The sequence below is a fragment of the Python bivittatus genome, unplaced genomic scaffold (assembly GCF_059951505.1).
Source record: "Python bivittatus isolate LINGU-HERP-01145 unplaced genomic scaffold, Pbiv_v1 ctg000320_np1212, whole genome shotgun sequence".
NCBI lineage: Eukaryota > Metazoa > Chordata > Lepidosauria > Squamata > Pythonidae > Python > Python bivittatus.
The window spans coordinates 3,223,931-3,245,000 of record NW_028277052.1 but is presented as its reverse complement, the minus strand read 5'-3'; the positions used below and the strand labels follow the sequence as shown (position 1 = coordinate 3,245,000).

The window sequence follows — 21,070 nt, the reverse complement described above, 5'->3', positions numbered from 1 at the left end:
GGAAAAAGTTGGACGTTGTGACTCTTCAGCCAAAACAAGCAAGAATGCACGGTTGTGTAACTTCAGCGCTCTTTGCTAAATGCTCCGGGCTGCAGCAGGAAGCAAGTGAGAATCTCCAGCTGCAGAGGACCGAACGCTTCTCGTTCGATTATTGTCTGCGGCTGGGGAGGGACGCAAGGTCAAGTGGCTCTGCCCTGCCTCTGTGGCCTTTGGTTATCAGCACCTTTGGTAGATCAGCTGACATCAGGGACAGTTGCTAAGTCCTACTTTGGGGTCCGGAGTCCCTCCACGCTCACAGTTGCACGGCAGGAAATCAGGGCCGCCTTATAGAAAACAGCCTGCCTGATGTAACCGCGGTCAGCTTTCAGGAATCAGCTCGATTTGCATCAGTGCAGCGCTCAGTCTTTCGAGGGAGGCCTTCGAAGATGCTAGCCCTCAATATCTGCCTTTGAAAAAATCATTTCCTATCTGCCTGTCCACGCATTCGGGGCATAACATCATAGCAGAAAGAAAGGCCCGTGAGTAGCTTCCTTCTTCAGAGACCCTGTCTTTCCAAAGCATAGCTCTTCAAGACAGTGCAGGAGGACAATGGTTTTTAGGTCCTGGGTGTGAGTTTCCTGGAGGCCTCTGCTTGTTGTTGGCTGCTGTAGGGTGCAGGCTTTGGAACAAGCTTTTAATTGTGAGACGCCCAGAGTTACCCTCTGGGGGAGATGGGCCGCATGTACATTTAACAAATAAAATAAAATAAATAGATAAGATGAACCCTAGGGGTGTGACAAGCTGGTGGAATGCATTGCCAGAAGATGCCACACTGGCCAACGTGGACAACTTTAAAAAGTATTAACCAGATTCATAGAAGATAAGGTTCCTAACCCTGATGGCTAGAGATTACTTCCATGCTTCCGACACTGGGCTGTGGGGAAAACTTGCTTTCTTATCCTGCTTTTGGATTCCTCCCTGCCACAGGTGGTTAGCCGCTGTGGCATCAGAAAGTGGACTGGGTAGGTCAAGGGCTGGCGACCAGGCGCTGTGACTACCACTCGCTGAATCCTTGATCCCTGTCCCCATTGTCTTGTAATCCAGGGCGTTATAGTCCAGAACGTTTGAAGCTTGCGTGATTTGCTTCTCTACCCCCAACATCTGGGCACTTTTGCACCCCTCCCTGGCCGCTTGCAGCCCACTGCTACTCGCTAAGGCAGGGTTGTTTGCAAGCCACGTTCACCATGGTCTTTGGGTAGCCCTGAGAGCTGTGCTGAAGGGAAGGGGGAAGGGGTAAAGCATTGATGTGGGACCCTCCCGAAGACAGTCTGGGCACCGAATGCCCTGCAAAAGGGTTGCTCCCCCCCCCCCTTGACTCGCTTCAGGCTCCCTTTGACCAAACAGCTGCTGGCTTTGCTTCCGGAGATGGATCTGCCTTAAGTGGCCATTGGAGGGGGGGAAATCAGGGCTGCAGAAGTCCCTGACTTGCCCTTCCAGCGCCCCTTGCAGCTCCGCAGAGATGGCCAGAGCCCCCGCAGAGCCAAAGAGAGCATCGGGGCAGGAAGTGGAAGAACAAAAAAGATGCATTTTTGGAAGGGATGTTGTGATGTCGCCAAGCTCAGCTCTTGGTCCCTGCAGTTGGCTCAGCGGCCTGTTCAGAAGTGCTTTGCCATCCTCCCAGGGTGTTTTTCCCCTTCTCAGTCTGGGGCTGAGAGAGAGGGACTGGCCCAAAGTTGCCCCACTGGCTTTCATGCCTAAGGAAGGGTCTTCCTGTTCCTAGTCCAGCACCTTTAACTGCTACGCGAAACTGGCTGACTTGGAAGGGATGCAAAATTACTTGAGGTCCCTCCGGCGTGGCCAGATTCTCTCCCAGCCCTTCCTGTCCCCGCAATCCTTGCCAAGCGGCGTCCTTCCCTTCTGAGTTGCCTCAGAGGCCCCACCTCGGGACTGGAAAGAGTCAGCTGCGTCCCTGGCCTCCTTGCAGACCGCAACATCTCTGGAGCCTTTGAAGGCGAAGCGTGCTCCAGAAATGCCTGTGATGCACGCCACGCCTGGAAGAGAGGGGAGGCACTGGCCACTGCAGCAGAGGCAGACTTCTCCCCGTGCCCCGGGCTCTCTCCCCATGCCATGCCGGCTTCCCTCTGCCAGGGCTCCTGCTCCCTCCCCGCCTGCACCTGAGTTCCCACGGGTGTGTCCACATGTTTGCGTGTCTCTGAGTGATTCACCCAGCTCTCTCTGTATCTCCCACAGCCCCAGGCAGTCATTGTGAGATGATGCCACTTTGCTTCTAACACCACAAGGAACAAAGCTCTCGTAGAAGTGGCAGACGCCAACGGTGAGCCTCCTCCGACTGGGCTGGCGGGCGAGGGGGGGGATTCCAGGGTTATGGGCTTCCTTGGAGCCGGTCTCAAGACGTCACCCTTGCCAGAGGTGAAGCTCGCAAAGCACGCCGCGGTGGGGATGTTTGGTTGTGCAAGGCTCGGTTGACAGCCAATAAACTGGATCAATTTATCCAAAGGGGTTGCCGTGTCCAGGGAAAGCAAGAGGGGGGCCTCCCTTTGGCAGGTTTGGGGGGCCAAGGGAGGGGTTGCAACAATCTGGACAGCCACTGGAGGGCAGCAGAGGGATCCAGAAAACCCTACACTCTGAGCTCATCGCCTTCACTCAGCTGGGAATCAAAAGGGGAGCCTCCTTGTGAAAAACGCATGTTGTCCCTCTGTCTTACGACTCTTCCTGGGTCTTCTTGTGTTTGGGGGCTTTTCCTTCAGGCTCCAATTTGGAGGCCGTGTTTACACCACCCACTTTACAAGGTCCTTTATAAACCTAAGGAGGCAAAGCTAGACCAGTTGGATGTGCATTAACGTGTGGGGTGCACTCAAGCCGCGTGGTTAGCTGTTTACAGTCTTGTTGAAACAGGGAAGATGAATTCACTCAACAGGCAGACACAAGAGTCTGTCTGTCTGCCTGTCTGTTTGTCTGTCTCCAGCCACAACAGCAGCACATTTGTGCAAATGCATTCCCACATATGCATTGCAAAAGAGGGCCAGGCTCCTGTGAATATTTACAAGCATTTTGTGAGCATTACTTAACTAATGACCTGATGGCGTGACCCTCTGAGGTGGTGGCTTGGTTGCTCATGCCAAATTCCATCCTGCTTAATTATATCCTCCCGTGCTAATTGTTTGGGCAACATGTATTTGAACTGCTTGGCTAATGATGGGGCACAGCAGACTCCATCCTTGATGATGATGTTTCCCACAGTTACTGAAGAAGTCATGTCCTCCAGGGGTAAGTAAGGTAATTTTTAGACCACCGAAGGGCCAGGATCAACCTGTTAGATCTAGCTCATGGCAGAGGGGGAGAAAAGGGGTTAAGCTATATTTTGTTATTTTGAGGACCACTGACATTCTGCAGCAAGAGGTCGGCAGGGTTGTAAGAACAGGTCGTGAAGGACAGAGCAAAGGGCTTAGAGGTCATCTGCTCAGAATTGTCCAGGGCCTAGAGGCATTATGGTTTTGCACATCTGTCCTTTATTGGCTGCGCTATCCAACCCTGGTTGGCTTCTGGTGATGTGCGAAACCATAATATGATTGCTTTGGTCCTGGCATACAATGTTTTGTTTCAACTTAGCGTGTCCTTAGTCAACCGTGTTTGATACTCAACGACTTTCGACTTGGTGCAGCCAGTGCTGATCTCTTGAGTGCGGAAGGCATCGTAAGGTTTGGTGACATTGTAGGAGGAGAGCCATGTTAGTCTATTTTGGCTAAAAAATCAGGAGTCTGGTAGCCCCTTTTCCAACGAACGCATTTTATGCAAAGGCATCAGCGTTTGCATTTTATGCCTTTGCATAAAATGTGTTCATCGGGAAACGGGCGACCAGACTCCTTCTGGGAAGCTTGGTGGCATCAGGTCTGGCCATGCAGGACATAGAGCCATTTGAAACCTGGCTGACCTAACAGAGCTCTCGCAGGTGGGCAGAACAACAGTGCAAGAAAGAGGGAAATTGGTCGCTTTGAATGAGAAGTGTCGACGGGAGAAGATACTGATAAAACCATGGTAGCATTCCTCCACCTAGACCCCTCCAGATGGGCCAGTCCCCATCATCCGCAGCCAATGAAACAGAAGTTGCAGCCCCACTCTTCAGTAGGCTGTAAAGCTGGAATTGATTAACAAATGATTCCATTGACACAAGAGCAGAGAGACCCGGCCACACTCGAGTTGCGAGTTAAGATTGCGGCAGAGCACACAGACACGTTAATTCACCATTTCAGTTGAGCAAAAGAGGTGACGGTTGGGGCGTCCCCGTTTTGAAACACCCCACCTCAGCCTTACGGGACATGTTTGGATCTTAAAACAGACCATAGAAAATCAGAGGTGGGGAGGGTCGATTTCAGGATCAAAAAAGTTGGATAAGCATTGGGAGGCTAACCTTGAAAGAGCCCTTCTGAGGGGGGCATTTCAGGGCTGATGTTTCAATTGGCGCACATTTGGATTCAACACTGATTTTTGGACAGAAAGCCTCTGTGAATTAAATTCACCCTATTGTTTGTAGCGGATGGGTTGACCATAAGTCTTCCTCATGTTCACCCAGCTAACGATCTTGGAAGAACAATAAAAATGGGATAACACTGGCTTGGTCTCTTTTTCACAGGTAGGTTTGGGGAGAAAGAGCTGTGAAGATGACCAAGCCCAAATATTTTTGTGATGGGAATTTTACACAGAGGCCGCAGTGAGCCTCAGAGGCAGAGGAAGGCTCTCTGGAGTTCCTCTCTTCTTCAGCACTGATATTTTAAAAGGCCGGGTCTGCGTCCAACTCTTTGCACCTGATCTTGTTTAGAAAGGGGTGACTCCCACCTTCTTCCCCTTTTGCTGGGGAATCTCTGGACTTTGCAGGGACGGTCCAGTCAGTCACAGGGAGAAGAATTTCCCCACCGTGTTTTGCTGCCAATCCTGGGCTAGGGACCCAGGCATCCGAGAGAGGCCATTCCATCACATGCCTCACGAGGCCATCAAGCAAATCGCATCATTTGTGCAAGGATGTCATGGCGCCATGACATCCTTGCACAAAGGATGCAATTTGCGTGATGGCCTCGTGATGCACGCGATGGAATGGCCTCTCTCAGACGCCTGGGTCCCTAGCCCAGAACGACCATCCATGTGCGCAGCGGCTCTCTCTTTCAGGGTCCAGAAAGTGCTTTCCCAGTGTCCTTCCTTCTCCCCGACAGACCCTCCGACCGTCCCACCTGGGAAGGGAGGCTCTTTTTGCAAGCCACTCCACCCCACCCCATCAGCTGCCATGCTGGAGCCTCCTTCCTGCAGCCCTGGCTTGTTTCTCCAACACTCACCGAGGGCCAGCTGGAGGCCGGCCAGGGCAACGGGCCAGCCCTCAACTTTCGGCCGGGCACCCTGAAAGGGCTGTTTCCTCAGCAACCGGCGAAACTCCTCCATGCGAGCCTCTGAAAACAAGGCTCCGAGGAGAGAGGGGCCGGCAGCTGCCAGCCAAAGAGGCCGACCTCCTCTGGGGCTGGCTTCGCCCCCGTGGAGAGCCCCGAGCGCCCCGAGGTGGGTCTGGCTGAGAATCTTTCCCAGGGCACAGAGGCTGGGGAGGCGGCGGCCGTGGCCTCCTTGCTGGGGGGCTGGAGGGGAATCAGGTAGGCTCTGCGGGGCCCCGGCTTCTCTCCAGAGCGCCCCTTGGCTCCCTGGTGTGGCGGCTCCGGTTGGCTGAGCTCCGGTTGGCCTGCTGCTCCCCCCGCCTGACAAGGGGACTCGCCTCTGTGCCACCCTCGAGGGGGGGTTGGGAAAGGACGAAGGTGCTTGGTTGCAGCGTCGGGGGGGGGCGTTCTGCAGCTGCTTTCTGTGTTCTAGGACTTTGGGATTATTTCACATGTTGGAGGGGGGGGGTTGAACTTTAGCCCAAGCCAAAAGGAGGTCCAAGAGTGTTTTGACGGGTGTCTCCAGGGCCGCTCCAGGTCTTTGCTTTCTGGATGAAGGGCGAGATGGTGTGTGGACCTGCCCCCACATCCTGCCCCTCCAGGAGGGAATAGGAAGGCTGCTTCGAGCTGGCTTAGCCTGAAACCGTTCTGGGGAGATGTGAGTCCCACTAATCTCTTCATCCCAGCTCTAGGGTTGCTTCTGCCGCGTTTTGCCTTCCCTAATGCTTGATTGGGGGACGCGGTGGCGCAGCGGCTTAATGACGCTGAAAGTTGCTGGCCAGAAATGGCTGATGCTTCAGCGGTTCGAGTCCAGCCTTCGCGTTAGCAGGGTGAGCTCCTGTTTCCTCCCCAGTTCCTGTCAACCCAACAGTTCGAAAAAAACTCACGTGAGTAGATAAATGGGGACTCTCACTCCAGTGGGAGGAAAAATGCTGGCAGCGCCTTGCAAAAGGAGTCAGGAGCAGTTGCCGGTAAGCGTGAAAAACCGCGCTCGCCCGAAAAGGGCATGAAGCAACGGAAACCCTGCCTCCTGCGCTTGCCAGCTGGGCTCTGCCCTAGGAAGGAGGCTCTGGCAAACCACTTCCGAAACAATTGCCTTGAAAACTGCAAGGACTCGTCCAAGCAGTCACTGCAGGGTCAGTAATGACTGAGCGCAGACAAATATATATATATATATATATAATGCTTGATTGTACTTTCTCATGCTGAAGCTTAATGTGCCTGCTTTTTTTCTCTCTTCTCTTCTCTTCTCTTCTCTTCTCTTCTCTTCTCTTCTCTTCTCTTCTCTTCTCTTCTCTTCTCTTCTCTTCTCTTCTCTTCTCTTCTCTTCTCTTCCCTTCCCTTCCCTTCCCTTCCCTTCCCTTCCCTTCCCTCCCTCCCTCTTCAACCTCTCCTTCCTTCCTTCCTTCCTTCCTTCCTTCCTTCCTTCCTTCCTTCCTTCCTTCCTTCCCTCCTCTTCTCTTCTCTTCTCTTCTCTTCTCTTCTCTTCTCTCCCTCCCTCCCTCCATCCTCTCCTTCCTTCCCTCCCTCCTTCCTCATCCTCTCCTTCCTTCCTTCCTTCCTTCCTTTCTTCCTTCCTCCCTCCCTCTCCCTTCTCTTCTCTTCTCTTCTCTTCTCTTCTCTTCTCTTCTCTTCTCTTCCTCCCTCCCTCCCTCCCTCTTCATCCTCTCCTTCCTTCCCTCCCTCCTTCCTCATCCTCTCCTTCCTTCCTTCCTTTCTTCCTTCCTCCCGCCCACGCCCATCTCTTCTCTTCTCTTCCTCCCTCCCTCCCTCCCTCCCCTCCCCTTCCCTTCCCTTCCACACACCCTCTACCCCTATACATACATACACATACACACACCCAACACACATAAATGTGGTTTTTGCCATCAGATACAGGGACCCAAGGTGTGGTAGGGTCTGTTCAGGGGCTGTATTGATTCTTATTGATGAATGTTAGACTACTCCAGTTATGGATTTTGTTGTATGGTTTTTATATAGTTTTTGTTGTTCTGAAATTGATGTTTTGATTGTTTTAGTGTTTTTATATTTTTTTTAATTGTTTGTGAGCCACCCAGAGTCATATATTTGAGATGAGTACTATATCAATTGATATATACATATACACACATACACATACACATACGTGTGTATGTATATGTGTGTACCCATTTTACAAATAAAAATACTGAGTCTGAGCTGTGTAATGTGCAGAGCATGCAAACAACTGCCAGAAATCAGCTGGCCAACAGTCTCACGTGCCTTGAGAAGATACAGCACCTGGCACTTTCCCAGTTCACAGAGAAGCCACGAAAGACACAGAATTAAAGTAGTTGCCATGGCATTTCACACATGGATTCTTCCATGTAAAAAATCTTCTCAGGCTGCAGAGGTTCTTGAGGAAGGAACAGCACACGCAAGGTTTCTTAACGCCCCTCTTGATCTTTAATCTCTTCAAATAATGTTCTAGAACTTGATTTCTTTTCTTTTTTTCTTTGTCCCTTCCCACCAAGTCTTCCAAAACTTTAACAGGTCTCCTTTGTAAATCCAATACAGGGAAATTATCCAAGTCACTCTGCTGGTTGGCTGGTTGCATGTCCCTTTTAATTGTTAAAATGTCATCCAGTTTCATTTGTACATCTAGTATTTCATCTTTTTTCAGAACTTTCTTATAGCCTGTCATTTTTAAATCCAGATTCAAATCAATTCTGGTCTTATCCAGTAGAAATTGTTCCTCTTCCATAATGCTCTCTATGATGGCAGACGTTCTTAAAATTAACTTCTGAGTCCATTGTTCCCATATATCCTTCAGTACAATCAATGTTAAGTTAGTTTGCTCCATTCTATGTTAACAAGTCAAATAGGTGCTCTTCTCCTTTAACTGTAATCTTTATTCCTTTTAGCTCCCTCTACTGTCCAACTTTCAAAGTCCCATCCTATCATGTTTCTTTTTTCAGAATTCAAAACACAAGCCATTTTCCCACAGGAAAATTCATTCCCCAAAATTGCTAAGTCCTTAGAGTTGGCTTAAAATTTCTTTTATTAAGTATTGAAGGAAACTTACCCAGTGAATGCCATCAGACTTGGCATTCCGAAGATTCTTAATATTTGAAAAGCAGTAAAAAAAAAAAAGGAATTCCAAACGTGATTAAGAAATGAGGCTTGGCCAAGCTTTGTGTCCATTTAGGCTACATTATGGCTGTGGGCATAGATGGAATCCCTCGACTCCCAGCTGCTCCACTCACCAGCCGATCGCAAAAACCTCAGTTCCTTCAGTCTACGCGTGAGGAGCAGCTGTCTGGAGTACATGTGGGCAATCTCACACTTTCTCCTTGCTCTGGACAGATTTCACCAGCCAGGATCTATCCTTGGCCACCAATCTTCACTGTAGTGCCATCCCCACTCCTTCCAGGACATCTAGCATGCCATGTCCTCACCGGAAGTCTCCAAGGTCCACAGGCAGTTTCCTACAGAGCACTGAATCAAACATAGGTTACAAAAAGTGCCTTTTTCTAGAGCAGTGGCAACAGCAAGGTCATGGCTTAAAGAATTCATAAAGAAACATGAGCATTCTAGCTGGAAGTTCAAGAGCAGCTTGTCAGTGGTGTTGGACTGTAGGTGCCATCACCTCCAGCCTCACACAAACTCTTGGAAGTTGTAGTCTAAGACCTCTGATCAAGTGGGGAAGGTTTGGGTTGGGTTGGGTCCTTTCCCTTCCCTTCCCTTCCCTTCCCTTCCCTTCCCTTCCCTTCCCTTCCCTTCCCTTCCCTTCCCTTCCCTTCCCTTCCCTTCCCTTCCCTTCCCTGACAAAAATCTTCCATCCCCAACTTTCCTGGGCTTGGATGCTGGGAGCCAAGAAGTGGTACCCCTGGAATTCACAGTGTCCTTCCTGCTGTACAAAGAGGGGAGAAAAGCTCCCCTTCTCTAAGCTCTGCTCCGTGGCAGGGCCGGTCTGGGAGGGGGCTAGGGCTCAGAGCAGAGCACCTGCTTTATGTGCAGAACATCTCAGCTCGTGTTCTCGGGGCATCTGCTTTCGAGTAAAGCAGCAGAAAAAAATAACAATGGAAGGACCTGGAAACAGCAAGGGGTGGAAAAGATTTCTGGAAAGGATCACAGGGGACCTGTGGCCCCCCACTTTTGCTGAACTACCTCCCTGCCACAATCTCAGCTGGTCCCCCAGTGGTGAGGGATGCTCAGAATGACGTTCAGCAATAGCTGGGGGGGGGGGGACAACCAATTCCACGATCCTTGTCTAGAGGAACCAGAGATCTAACTTAGTACATCTGGAGGGAGAAGCAGGGAGAGGACAGTGCTGTGACAGGCCTCATGATCTCATTGCACACATGGCATGGGTGATGTCATGTGCCTCAGTCAGATGACAGAATGATGCCATGGCAGGCATGACATTTTCATAGCTAATGCCGGACTCCTGTGACCTTGAGCCATTTGTGCTCAGCTGTGCTTTGTTTTAATAGATGCCTCCAACCCATCAGACTCACCCACTGTGCCATGCCAAAGCCAAACAAAGCCCATCCGTGGGTTAGCATTGTGTGTGAACCCAATGGCTAAGTGGCATCTCCCTACATCCCACCCCCACCCCACTGAATTTTGAAAGAGGATTTCACCAAGCGGCTTATTTCGGGGGTGAGGGGGTGTCTCTTGGGGTTCTCCTCATCCAAGAAGCTTGTTGTGTTTCTACAAACCTCTGGGCTTCCCAGTCTTGCAAGTACTCCCCTATTGTGCATGGATGGTGAGATCTGGTTGCATGAACATCAGTTATGGTGGCCTGAATATCAGAAATCTAGGGACAATTGCCTTCTTGGTTGAGACCTTGGTCCTGAGTCAGAGACAGGTGAGGGAGCTTGTAGGACACCATGGCTCTGACTGAGCAAGTTAGAAGACTATGAGAACATCTCAAAGCTGGACAGCTGAAAGACCATGCCAGGAAGAAGCAGAGGTCCACCACTTCTAGCTGGTTGCCAAGAAAACTGCACAGCTGTACTCCTGGAGCCCTTGGGTGCCAGGCTCTCCTGGAGGGGAACTTTGCCTTTCTGTTCACATTGAAGTGTTGAGTTTCAGGAAAATAGAAAAACACCAGAGAGAAGACCAAGGAGAGCAGAGTGGAAAGTCCCCTCAGGGCTGCAGGAAGAAGCATTCACCCAACACAGCAGAAGCAAGAGGGCGTTAGGTGCACATTGGATTTCCAGGTGCCCCGAAAGGAGCTGTGGAAAAGGACCAGCAGGCTCTGTGCTCTTATTACAGCCTTGTTTGGAAAATAAAGAAGCCAGCCAGCTGTGGTGATTGCTGAAGTGCTCAGGTTGAGCCAAGGCAGGCTTGCAAGACAGGGAGCAAGAATAAGAGAATGGGAGGGCTCCTTAGGTTGCCAAAACTGGCAGGGCTGGGCTGTTCTGAAAACAGCTGAAGCAAGGGCGTGTTGCTCCCAAAAGGCCGCTAGAAGGCAGACTTGCGCATCGGTTGTTCTGTGCCCAAGAACATTACAGTCTCCTAAGCTGGACTCCAGGTGCCCCAGGCTGTCATGTGTCCCCACTGCTGTGACACTCTCCCACGAGACTTGCACCGCATCTCTTGTGCTTCCACTTAGTGACCTGTGAGAAGCATGTGGCAGCGAGGGATCCCGTGAGAAGGTGAGCTGCTTGGGAGGCATCCAAATCAGGTGAGCTGGAGAAAGCTCACCTAAAGGTGTCAAAGGTGTGCCGAAAGGAGAGCCGCTCCTTGGAGAACAGGCTGTTCCCAGATCTTCCTTGCAGGAATTAATACCTTCTGGAATTTCCATCACAGCTTGGATTTCTTGGTGTCACCTTGGAGCTTTAAGGAGTTGGAAGGCAGGTAGGAATCCAGCTGGTGGAGTTTTTCTCTCCCTGTTTCACTGGGGTTGTAGAAGGAAAAGACAGCAGAGGGACTGGAGGGGAAAAGATCTGGTCCTGACATATCTGGAGATCAGGTGGGGAAAGGCTGATCTAAAATCCAGCTTTTTTAAAGCACAGACTGATCATCTCAGAATTCGCTCATTAGCCTTCATTGAACCTTGATAGCTAAATGAACTTCCAGGTCCAAGGGCAAACTACCTCCAAATACCAGCCTCCGGAGACCCATACAGAGAAGGATTTACTTTCCCACCTTGCAAACATTCCAGAGACCTGGCTGTTGATGGAAACTGGATTCACAGCTAGCCCAACTCTTAGACACATCCAACAAGGTACTTTGGGTGCTTTGTGGCCAATGAATGTCTCTCTGTGCATGGCTAGAAACGCATACTTTACTATCACTTCGGATGTTCTAGGCCTGAGCCAGAGGACCAGAAAGGGATCTAGAATTGCATCCTACGAAGCGCTGCTTGGTTTATGTCCTTCCCAAAGCAGATGGGTGGGTTTTCTGTTAATGACAGTCTTGGGATAAGCTTTCTTCCAACCTTTGAAATTACAGTTCCGCATTGCAAGCACTTAGTGTACTGAGAGCAGCATTTCTCAAACTTGGCAACTTCAAGACATATGGACTTCAACTCCCAGCTTGCTGGCTGGGGAATTGAGGATTGATCTCCCTTCTACATGGTTCTCTTTCTCTCCTTGAAATATCCTTAGAGTTGTAGGCTGTGTCTGATGAAACACCCAACAGAATAATAATAATAATAATAATAATAATAATAATAATAATAATAATAATAATAATAATAATAGCTTTACTTGAAACAGCTTCCATCCTGCGACAATACCTTTAACACCATCAAACAACCACATCTGCCTATCCCAGGTCCTTGGAAAAGACTCAATAGGTGGATAAAAATGCCAGATCCAGTCTAAACATCTGGCTGACTGTGCGACCAACAATAATAATTTAAAAGATGTTTCTGCTTCTTTGACCCATTTTAGTTGACCTTGTGTGAACCAAGACTGTGTAGTCACTCTATTGTTCTGTCTCTCACATAGACCAGAAAGTGGGATGAACCAAATAAACAATGGTTCAGTTAATCGTAGGGAAGCACATCCTGTGAATGCTGTTATTGTCTGGATGGGGGGATGCGTGCGGACTGTCTCTTGCACATCTGGAACTGTGTCCCAGAGAGCTATCCTTTATATGGCTACTAGGATTTTAATCAACTTGAAGAGGAGAATTTTGCTGAGTGTTGTTTTTCTCCATTTTTGTGCCCAAGCAAATGGAAATGCTCATTCCTGCTAACTTTTCAGGGCAGAGCCACCCTGGGGTGGAAACCCCAAACAACTACATCCAGTATAGGAGCAAAATCCCTCTTGAAAAGGCCTGGTATTTCGTAGTTAGCTGTTTCTTTGCAAAATGACGTTTCACCAGCAGGAGGCGCAAGTGACATTCGTGTCTCCTTAGTGCTTCCAATTTGTATAACACTTACCTGACAAAAAGAGTTGAATTTCTGTCAAGGTCAGCACTCTCCAGATGTGGGACTACAACCCCCATCATGCGTGGCGAAGTTGGCTTAGAATGGTGGGAGCACAATGCATCTGGAGGGGTGGCACAGAATAACTTTGGGGGGACAGGTTGGCTGAGATGGTGGCAAGGAGCACTCACAGAATCCTAGAGCTGAAGGTCATGAAGACCACCTAGTCCAAACTCAGGGCCTTCTCCTCTCTCTAACAGCTGATGAGCAGCCTGTGATGACAGCCAGTGTGCGTTAGTTGTTAAGATCTTGGATTGGCACCAGGCAGAGTCAAGTTGTAGTCCCCCTTAGCCACTCAGTGGGCGACTGGCCCAAAGTCACACTCTCTCAGCCCAACCTACCCCCGAATTGTTGTTGTGGAGAAAAGTCACTTGGGAAAAGTGAGATGGGTGGCTTAATAAATTGTGTAAAATTGTGTAAAATATGTATGCTGCTTTGAGCTCTTGTATAAAAGGCGGGTGGGTGGGTGGGTGGGTGGATGGATGGATGGATGGATGATATATATGATGGATAAAGGATGGATGGATGGATGGATGGATGGATGGATGGATGGATGGGGATGATGGATAAAGGATGGATGGATGAGAAAGAGAGAAACTGCCTGCTACCCAGATTGTCCCACTGTTTGGTTCATCAAGAAGGCTCACCTAATGACCCATAGAAACAGGCCTACTTTCCCAAGGCTCAACCCACCTGTTCAGTTCTGCCCTCCCGGCTTGCAGAGAATGTCTCCTGCCTGAAAACCTTCCAGTTGAGGGCACCATCTTTTTCACCCCCAAGGGCTCCCCCTGTCCTCGGAGAGCATATCAGTGGGCCTGCTTCCCGCAGAGGAGCCAGTGGGGCAAGGACAAGGATCGGTTTGACGTCATTAAGTGCTAAGTAGAAACCCTGCCCATCTCGGTAGCAGCTCCTCTTGGAAAAGCTAAGTGGGGGACATAACATGAGGCTGAATTGCGTTCCTAAAACCATCTCATGACAAAGGGGATGGTTTTATATAAACGGAAAGAAATTTGCCCTTTTGATATTCAGGAACGGATTCAGGATATGAGTCTGTTATCTATTTTTGAAAAGTCTTTTGTGTTCCAGAAATGAGAACCTGAAGCAACATGAATCTATTTGGTCTAGATTTAATTAGCTGAAAGATTGAATTAACTTTATATCGATGCCAATGAATGTTATATGGATCTTCTCTCTCTCTCTCTCTCTCTCTCTCTCTCTCTCTCTCTTAATTAGCCTTTTTTCCTCTTTTTTTTTTTTTGTCACATTTAATTTAATCACCATATCCAGGTTTTTTTTCCTCACTATATAATCACTATGTATCTTCCCCCCCCCCATTCTTTTGGTGTTGTTTTTATGTTTCAGTAATAATAATGATAATGATGAAGATGATAACGATGACGATGATAGTAGTAGTAGTAATAAGAGTAGTAATAGTAATAGTAGTAATAGTAATAATGGTTTGGATGGGAAACCATCATGTGGGCTGGACTTTTGAAATACAGATCCTTTGATTCAGGTCAAGCCTCCTTCAAGTTCAGCCCAACTTCTAGCAACTTACGTAGACACATTCACACATTCTTGCCATTTTCTGGGCACGATACAGAGGGTGGGCTGGTTCAATCTGGGGGGAGAGGGTTGGCTTCCCAGTCCAGCCAGCAGCCCTGGGTCTCCCACACCAAGCGCTCCTCCATCCAAGAACCAACCAGAACCAAGCCTTCTGGGCTTCCTGGATCAGGCCTGGTTGACTAGGGGCCGTCCCCGGTTGACTTCACGGATTCAGTCAGTGGCGTGACATGAAGGATCAGTTTGCCAACGGTTCTTGGAAGGCAGCCGCGTCTCCCTTTCTGCTCCTCTGGGTGAGCTGATCCTGAACAGGTGCAAGGGCACCATGAATCCCAGCTCCTCCAGCTAACCGGCTCCTGCTTTTGCTCTCTTGCAGTCAATGCCACCCGCATCTCCCCCAGCGCCCCGTCCCTCAGGATGTCCCAGCTGTCTTCCACCTTGAAGCGCTACGTAGACTCTCCCCGCTACTCGGACACCTTGCCTTGCAGCAAAGCCTCCACCAGCTATGGCACCTATTCCTCCTATTCTTCCAACCTGTCCTCCTCGTACCCAGACAAAGAGAAGGTCAACTACAAGCCCACCTCTCCTTCCAGCTACTTGGCTTCCACTCACCTGCGGACGTCGGGGGCCACCGCCTCCTCTTCTTCCTTGAACTTCGACGGGGGCGGGCGGCTGCTCCAGCGCCCCGACTCGGGCACCAGGCTGAGCCCCGGTTTCAGCCGGGTCCCTGTGCGGCCCCCCGGGAGCGGAGGCCTGAGCGGGGGGGCCACGAGCTACTCCTTTGGGAGCGGGCCCTCGACCAGCTATGGCTCCACCCCGCTGGGACGCAAAAAATCCAGCAGCCATTCTGACTTGGCCCGGGACCTCTCCACCATGCACCTGTCCTCGGATCCGTACCCCTCCACCTCCACGCGCAGCCCCTTCATCGCCCGCACCCGCCAAGAGTTATGTAGCCTCCAAGGATTTTACCAGAACACCAGACACTCGGATTACGTCAAAGACTACCTGGAGTCCTACGGCCGCAAAGGTGGGCGCTCCCTGGCCCCTGGTCTCCACGGCTCCACCCCGGAGGTCATCACCCCCACCCTGCGCCCCACCAGCCGCTGCTCCGTTCAGCAATGGGAGCGGGCCGACAGCCAGACAGACGTCCTGAGCAAGGAGGCTCCGGTAAGAGGCTCCCCCCGTTTTGAGTGGGATGGGGGCGCTGTGCGTTTTCCATGGGAGCAGGGAAACGGGGGGCCCTCCTTTGATGCAAGCCCGTATTGCAACGGGAGTGGGGCCAAAGCCAACGCAAAGGAGATTTCTCAAGGTAGCAACATAGACCGCAGGGATTTTGTAAGTACAGATTGTTGTCTTAATTGGAGATGCTGTGTTTCGTTCATTTATTAGTTGAATTAATTGTGGTTTTTTTTTAAGAAGAAAGCTTTTTATGCACTAAAAAGGGTCCCTAATTATTGAGGCTATCCGTTTTTAAATGTAATGCGAAGATTCATTAAACCTTGAAGCAGCCAACGTCTTTCTGCAGGAGCCATGTCTCCAGCATGTAAAATAAGTGAAGTTCTCCACCATTCAACCCTGAGCTACCTATATTCTCTTCTGTTGGATATAAAATAAGTACTCTACATCCCCACGCCGAGCCAGGTTGTAGACTTTCCACTTCAGAATCAGGGCTTTTATCCAGGGGGAACCCTACTGTTTTAGTTTCCATGTTCATTTCAGTTTTCTTCTTAATTCTGACATTATGTTTATCCATTATGTTTGCCCCACTGGCAACCTTCACGCATCAAAGCACGTCTCCTGTTGTTCCCAAATTGACCTCTGTTTGCTAAATTTTAGCAGATTTTTCAAAAAAAAAAAATGGGGGGGGGTTTAATTGGCAGTGTGAACACAGCTGGCCCACCATCCCTTGCCGGACAGAAGTCTCTGTCACCATCTGCTGCTGTGAGACCTGGAAGCCCAAATCCTCCCAGCCCCGTTTTCTTCTTGAGTACGTTGACCTCCCTAACCTCCTCTTTTCCATTCATTCCAAGTGCACCTGGGTTTTTTTCCAACACACCCTTGGCATGCTCCGGGCATCAAATGCCCTCAGCTCACCAGCAGCACAGTCAGTTCGTACTGCCATGGTTCCTTGGGTCAACAAGGGCACGGCCCAGTGGCCTAATTTTGCTGTGTCCAGGTGAGGTCAGACGTGATTAAATGCTGGTCACCAGTTTCCACCAGCCCACTGTGGCCTTGGGCTCTCTGTGTTCTTGAGACATGGAAACCTGAGTGACTTGGTACAAGACGGGGAACAGCAGTCCCCATGAACATGTGGAGAGGCCCTTTCGGAGGGTGCAGTGGAAACCTCTGCTGGGCACGGATGTAACCTTCAGGCAGATGCTAAGCCCAAACGTGGTCTGCCCTCAGGGTGGCTTTTTTGCTCACACCTGGAGGAACAGCTGGAGAGCATGGGAGGAAGAGAGCCCCAGAGAGAGCCGTCCGCCGTGTGCTGAGACAGACCACGGCCTCTGTGGATGACCCTCTGCTCCTCCGCAGGGCCACAGGCTTCTCTAAACTTCTCTTAGGACTATTGACATAACAAGCTTGTGTGCATGTGTATCCGTGTGTGTGTTTGTGTACTTCTGTGCATGTTCCCGAGCGAGTATTAAGTGATTATATCTGTTACATAAAAACCAGGGACTGGTGCCAAGGACTGGGAGGCTGGGAGACAGAAAATCTGCCAGGTTGACTCCTTCACTGCTGGCGGCCCAGCACCCTCCTGGGGAAAAACTGGAGGAAGGGGCTTGTTTCATTCCCCCGGGGCCCCCCGCCTGGCCTGGATGCGAATCCTGGGGTGGGTTCTGCATAGCTCTTTCTCCTTTTTGCCCCTTCTCTGCTGCTGTCTTAATCAGCAAAAAGGAGCAGATTGGATGATTCTCATGGCCCACCCTACTGTGTTTAATTATAATATATCATCATCATCATCTTATGCTGCCTTTCTCCAGCAGAGATTAGGTGGGGGCAACTGGGGACAGAAAGTTTGTTCTGTTTGTTTGCATGCCTAAAGCCACCAGCTTTGCTAACCTGGTGACGTTTTCAGCAGGCCGCGCATGTTTGCGGTTAACCTGTGCCGTTCTGGCGGGATGGCAAAGCCCCCGACGCCCCATCAAGTTTTTCTTTGTAGAGATTCTTACGTATTTGCACTCAAGGATGGGTAGCCCATAAACGCCTCAGAAGCAGCTGGTGGTAAGTTAGGTCCTGCATTTCACGCGGCCCGTTTTAAAAGAAAGCATCTTGGAGCCCACTCTGAAAAGGAAGTTGCCTCTGGCCATGTGCAGAGCACGTTTCCCCTGGAAAAGGAACAGCTGCAGTTTGTCATCTCTGGCTCACAGTTCAGGAGCTGTGTTGTCTTTCTGGTAACTAAGGGCAGGGCTCAGATCAAAATTCTGGCCATTCTTGGTTGTTGAATGTACAGATACACCCAAGTAACTAAGTGCTGCCTTCTCCCCCCTCCCCCCCCCAATTCCCGGTTTGCAGCTCAACATGTTGCATCAACCGAAGCCGTCTGTTTACCTTCTGCTCTGATGTTTGCGAGAACACAGCAAACGGATTAATGCAGTCCTCGGGTTAAGTGGCGGGCCCTTCTCTTAGGAAGTCAGATCTTGCACATCAGTTGCTTGAGCAGACCCGGCTTTTCAATCAGGAGCTCCCCGCTTTTGTCAGCCCGGGGTCGCAACCCGCCCGGCAGGTTGAAATCTGCCCTTGCACATACGGTGGTGGGGTTCTTTGGGGGACTGAAGTGGTGGTGCAAGGCTTAAGGTATCCATTTCCCCCTGCATACCTCACAACTCCCCCTCCCCCCCAGAAAAACTAAAAGCAGAGCTGAAAAACACAGGAGCGCGTTTCTAAGGGCGGCGATGGCTGCAGAAGGCTGCTGATGGACCTTCTGACGCACGCTGTACGTTCCTGCTTTGGCACCCTTCTCACTTCCTTGGGCTGCCTGCAGAATTGCAACATGCCTGGCGCATCACGGGAAGCCCTGCAGACTTTTAAATGCTATTTACTTCTGTTTGTTCCCCCTGGATGATCCCACTGCACTCCCCAACTCCTGCGCCATGGTGCAAAGGGAAATATTGTTCCCCTCCACCTTCCAAACATGCTCTCATTCACTGTAAGCCTCTGGCAAACTCCCCCAAATTGGGACAAAGTGGATGCGTAAGCTACGCATTCCCTAATAACCGTAGTCTAGCCTGTTTGTCACGGTAACTTTCTCTGGTCTGCTAATGTCCGTTCCTAATTTGCAGTGAGGAAGCATCCATTTCTATTAATAGTTAAGGTATAACTCATTTGAGTGCAACAAGCCTGAGTTAGCAGTGTCGTAAGGATTACAGAAGGAGTTTGTAAAATGAGACAGAGTTCAACCCAGTCCAGGGTTCTTTTTTCAAACTCTTTTTTTTTCAATCTGCGGAACTTGTTTAAAAAAAAAAAAATTCCTGGAACTCCTGATGAAGACACAAAGCTCTGATGATTTGGGTGTTTGAGTGGTTATTTTTGGCCTTAGTTTCCCACAGGAGCCCAACAGGTTCTCACAGAATCCGATGGCTGACACGGGGTGCTCGGTAGCTCTTTTTCCAATGCGGAGCACAGGGCACATTTGGGTCTAATATTAAAAAGCGATTTGGGCTACAGCAGCCCCAAAAGATAACAACTGTCCTTCTGGTTCAGCATTTCGGTTCCAGAAGCCCATCATAGCCCAGATGTCTTTTTCTGTCCCACTTTGGAAAGGGGACAAGCTAGCTCCTCCAGGGTGGTTTAAATTAGGAACTGCACAGCCCTGTGGTTTTTGAGAGGTTGTTTGCCGTGATTTTAGTCCAGGCTGTAATTCTTCCCCAACCTGGTCATTTGGTAACCAGAGGTGACAGGGCCTGAAGTGATGCCCAAGAGTTTACAGCAGGGTTTCTCAACCTTGGCAGCTTTCAGGTGGGTGGACTTCAACTCCCAGAATTCCCCAGCCAGCCTTCAGATATAGAATTGAATTGTTATATTCCCTCCTATTTTCATTCACCACTGTCTTGATTGTGTAGCCCAATGTTTCTCAACCTTGGCCACTTTAAGATGTCTGGACTTCAACTCCCAGAATTCCCCAGCCAGCATGGCTGGCTGGGGAATTCTGGGAGTTGAAGTCCACCCACCTGAAAGCGGCCAAGGTTGTGAAACATTGGTCTACAGGGATCAATAGAAGAGAATGTCTGTAGCTCAGGGATGAACTGTGGAGTCCTTGGGGTTCTCTGAGCTTGGTGCTTTGATTGCAGGCGTTTCATTACCCAACTAGGTAACGTCCTCAGTGCTAGTGAATGTGGGGTTTGCTCCCTGTTTATATTCAGTAGCTTGCCCTGTCAGTGTCACTGCATATAAGCAAGCTAGTATATACAAAGAGAGAGCAAATCCCACCCCTTCTAGCCCTAAAGATGTTCCTTAGCCGGGTAACGAAACGTCTGCAAGAAAACCACCAAGCTCAGGGAACCCCAAAGGCTCCGCAGTCTACAGAGACGTTAAGGACCCCTGGTGCTATTTTCCAACCAGGGGTCTCCCCCACCCCACTCCAAATATGCAAGTCAAAAAGAAGAGTTTCCAGGATTTCAGTGGCAAATTGCAAGGCAGATTTCTGGGGGAAAAGGTATGAATTTCAGGAGGGGGGTGGTGGTGGAGTGGGGATTGCAACCTCTGGCCATTAAAGCTACCTGGCTTTGCGGGGGGGGGCACACTAGTTGCCTGTGACCTCGGTGCCTTTACGCAAGGAGGTGGGGTTGGCAAGTGACCAGTAGCGTGGCACTCACATTACTTCCGCATGGTGCTGCCCTTTCCCCTGGCGCGCTTGGAAGAGAAGGACGAGGGCAGGAGAAACCAGTGTCCTGTTTTCTCACAGCAGGCCAGCCGGAGTCTTAATCCCGGCATCTTCTCTCCTTCCTTTCCCTTAGAGGAACTAACTGGGTGCCTTGCCTAAAAACAGTGCAGCGAGACGTAGATAGCCTCAACCAAAATAACAGCGTTCAAAATCCGTGATACTGTAAGACGACGCTGTCCGGGCTTCGTAGCAAAAGAGGAGCCCTCTGCGTTCAGGAGGGCTCTCTTGGGCACCAGCCACAAATTCAGAAGGCCGCAACCAGGAGGTTTATGTTGGGTGGCAAAGGCCGCCCTGGAAAAGAAGGCAGAGCCCCCAAAGGTGAATCTTGGGCTGCGGGACTGATTTGTGAAATAGCTCATGGTTCTGCCGATCAAGAGATTTGCAGAGGGGCCGTTTGTACGGAGAGGAAAAGGTCCAGGTTGTATCCCTGAGTTGATTGCTGGCTAGTTGCTCCGCCAGAATTTCAAGAGGCTGGGGCGAAATGCCTCGAGGGGCACTCCACATGTATTCCCCCTCCCGATTCCCCCCCCATCTTTAGTTCTCTCTTCCCCCAGCCCCGGCACCCACCCCATTATCCACCTGCTGGATCCATCAAAGCTTTTGCATGGCCTTGTGGGGGGTGAAACCACTTGCAATCATCTGCCTTGTAAATTGTCCGTGTGCTCTCCGCAGCCACTGCAGATTCCTCCCCTGCCCAAATCCTCTTTGTCTGCCACAGTTGAAGCCCTGGGTGGTCGAGGCTGACCTTGCAGAGGTTGGAAGAGCAGGTGAGCCCACCCTTGAAGGCGCTTGCATGTCCTCGGGCTC

At 50.3% G+C, this 21,070-nt stretch overlaps 1 protein-coding gene across 8 annotated transcripts in view; it reads left to right on the top strand.

Moving 5' to 3' along the window:
• Positions 1-21,070, top strand: part of USP2 (ubiquitin specific peptidase 2) — a 51,836-nt gene that overhangs the window by 7,504 nt on the left and 23,262 nt on the right. For 4 of the 8 annotated variants that reach the window (XM_088138981.1, XM_088138984.1, XM_088138983.1 and 1 more), the window contains exons 2-3: positions 2,230-2,314; positions 14,756-15,546. In XM_088138981.1, coding sequence (XP_087995107.1) covers positions 14,797-15,546 — 750 coding nt within the window. In that variant the 5' untranslated portion in view covers positions 2,230-2,314; positions 14,756-14,796. Of the gene's footprint in view, positions 1-2,229; positions 2,315-5,416; positions 5,542-14,755; positions 15,547-21,070 lie in introns of those variants that run through there. The other 4 variants (XM_088138980.1, XM_088138986.1, XM_088138985.1 and 1 more) reach the window with 2 other exon arrangements.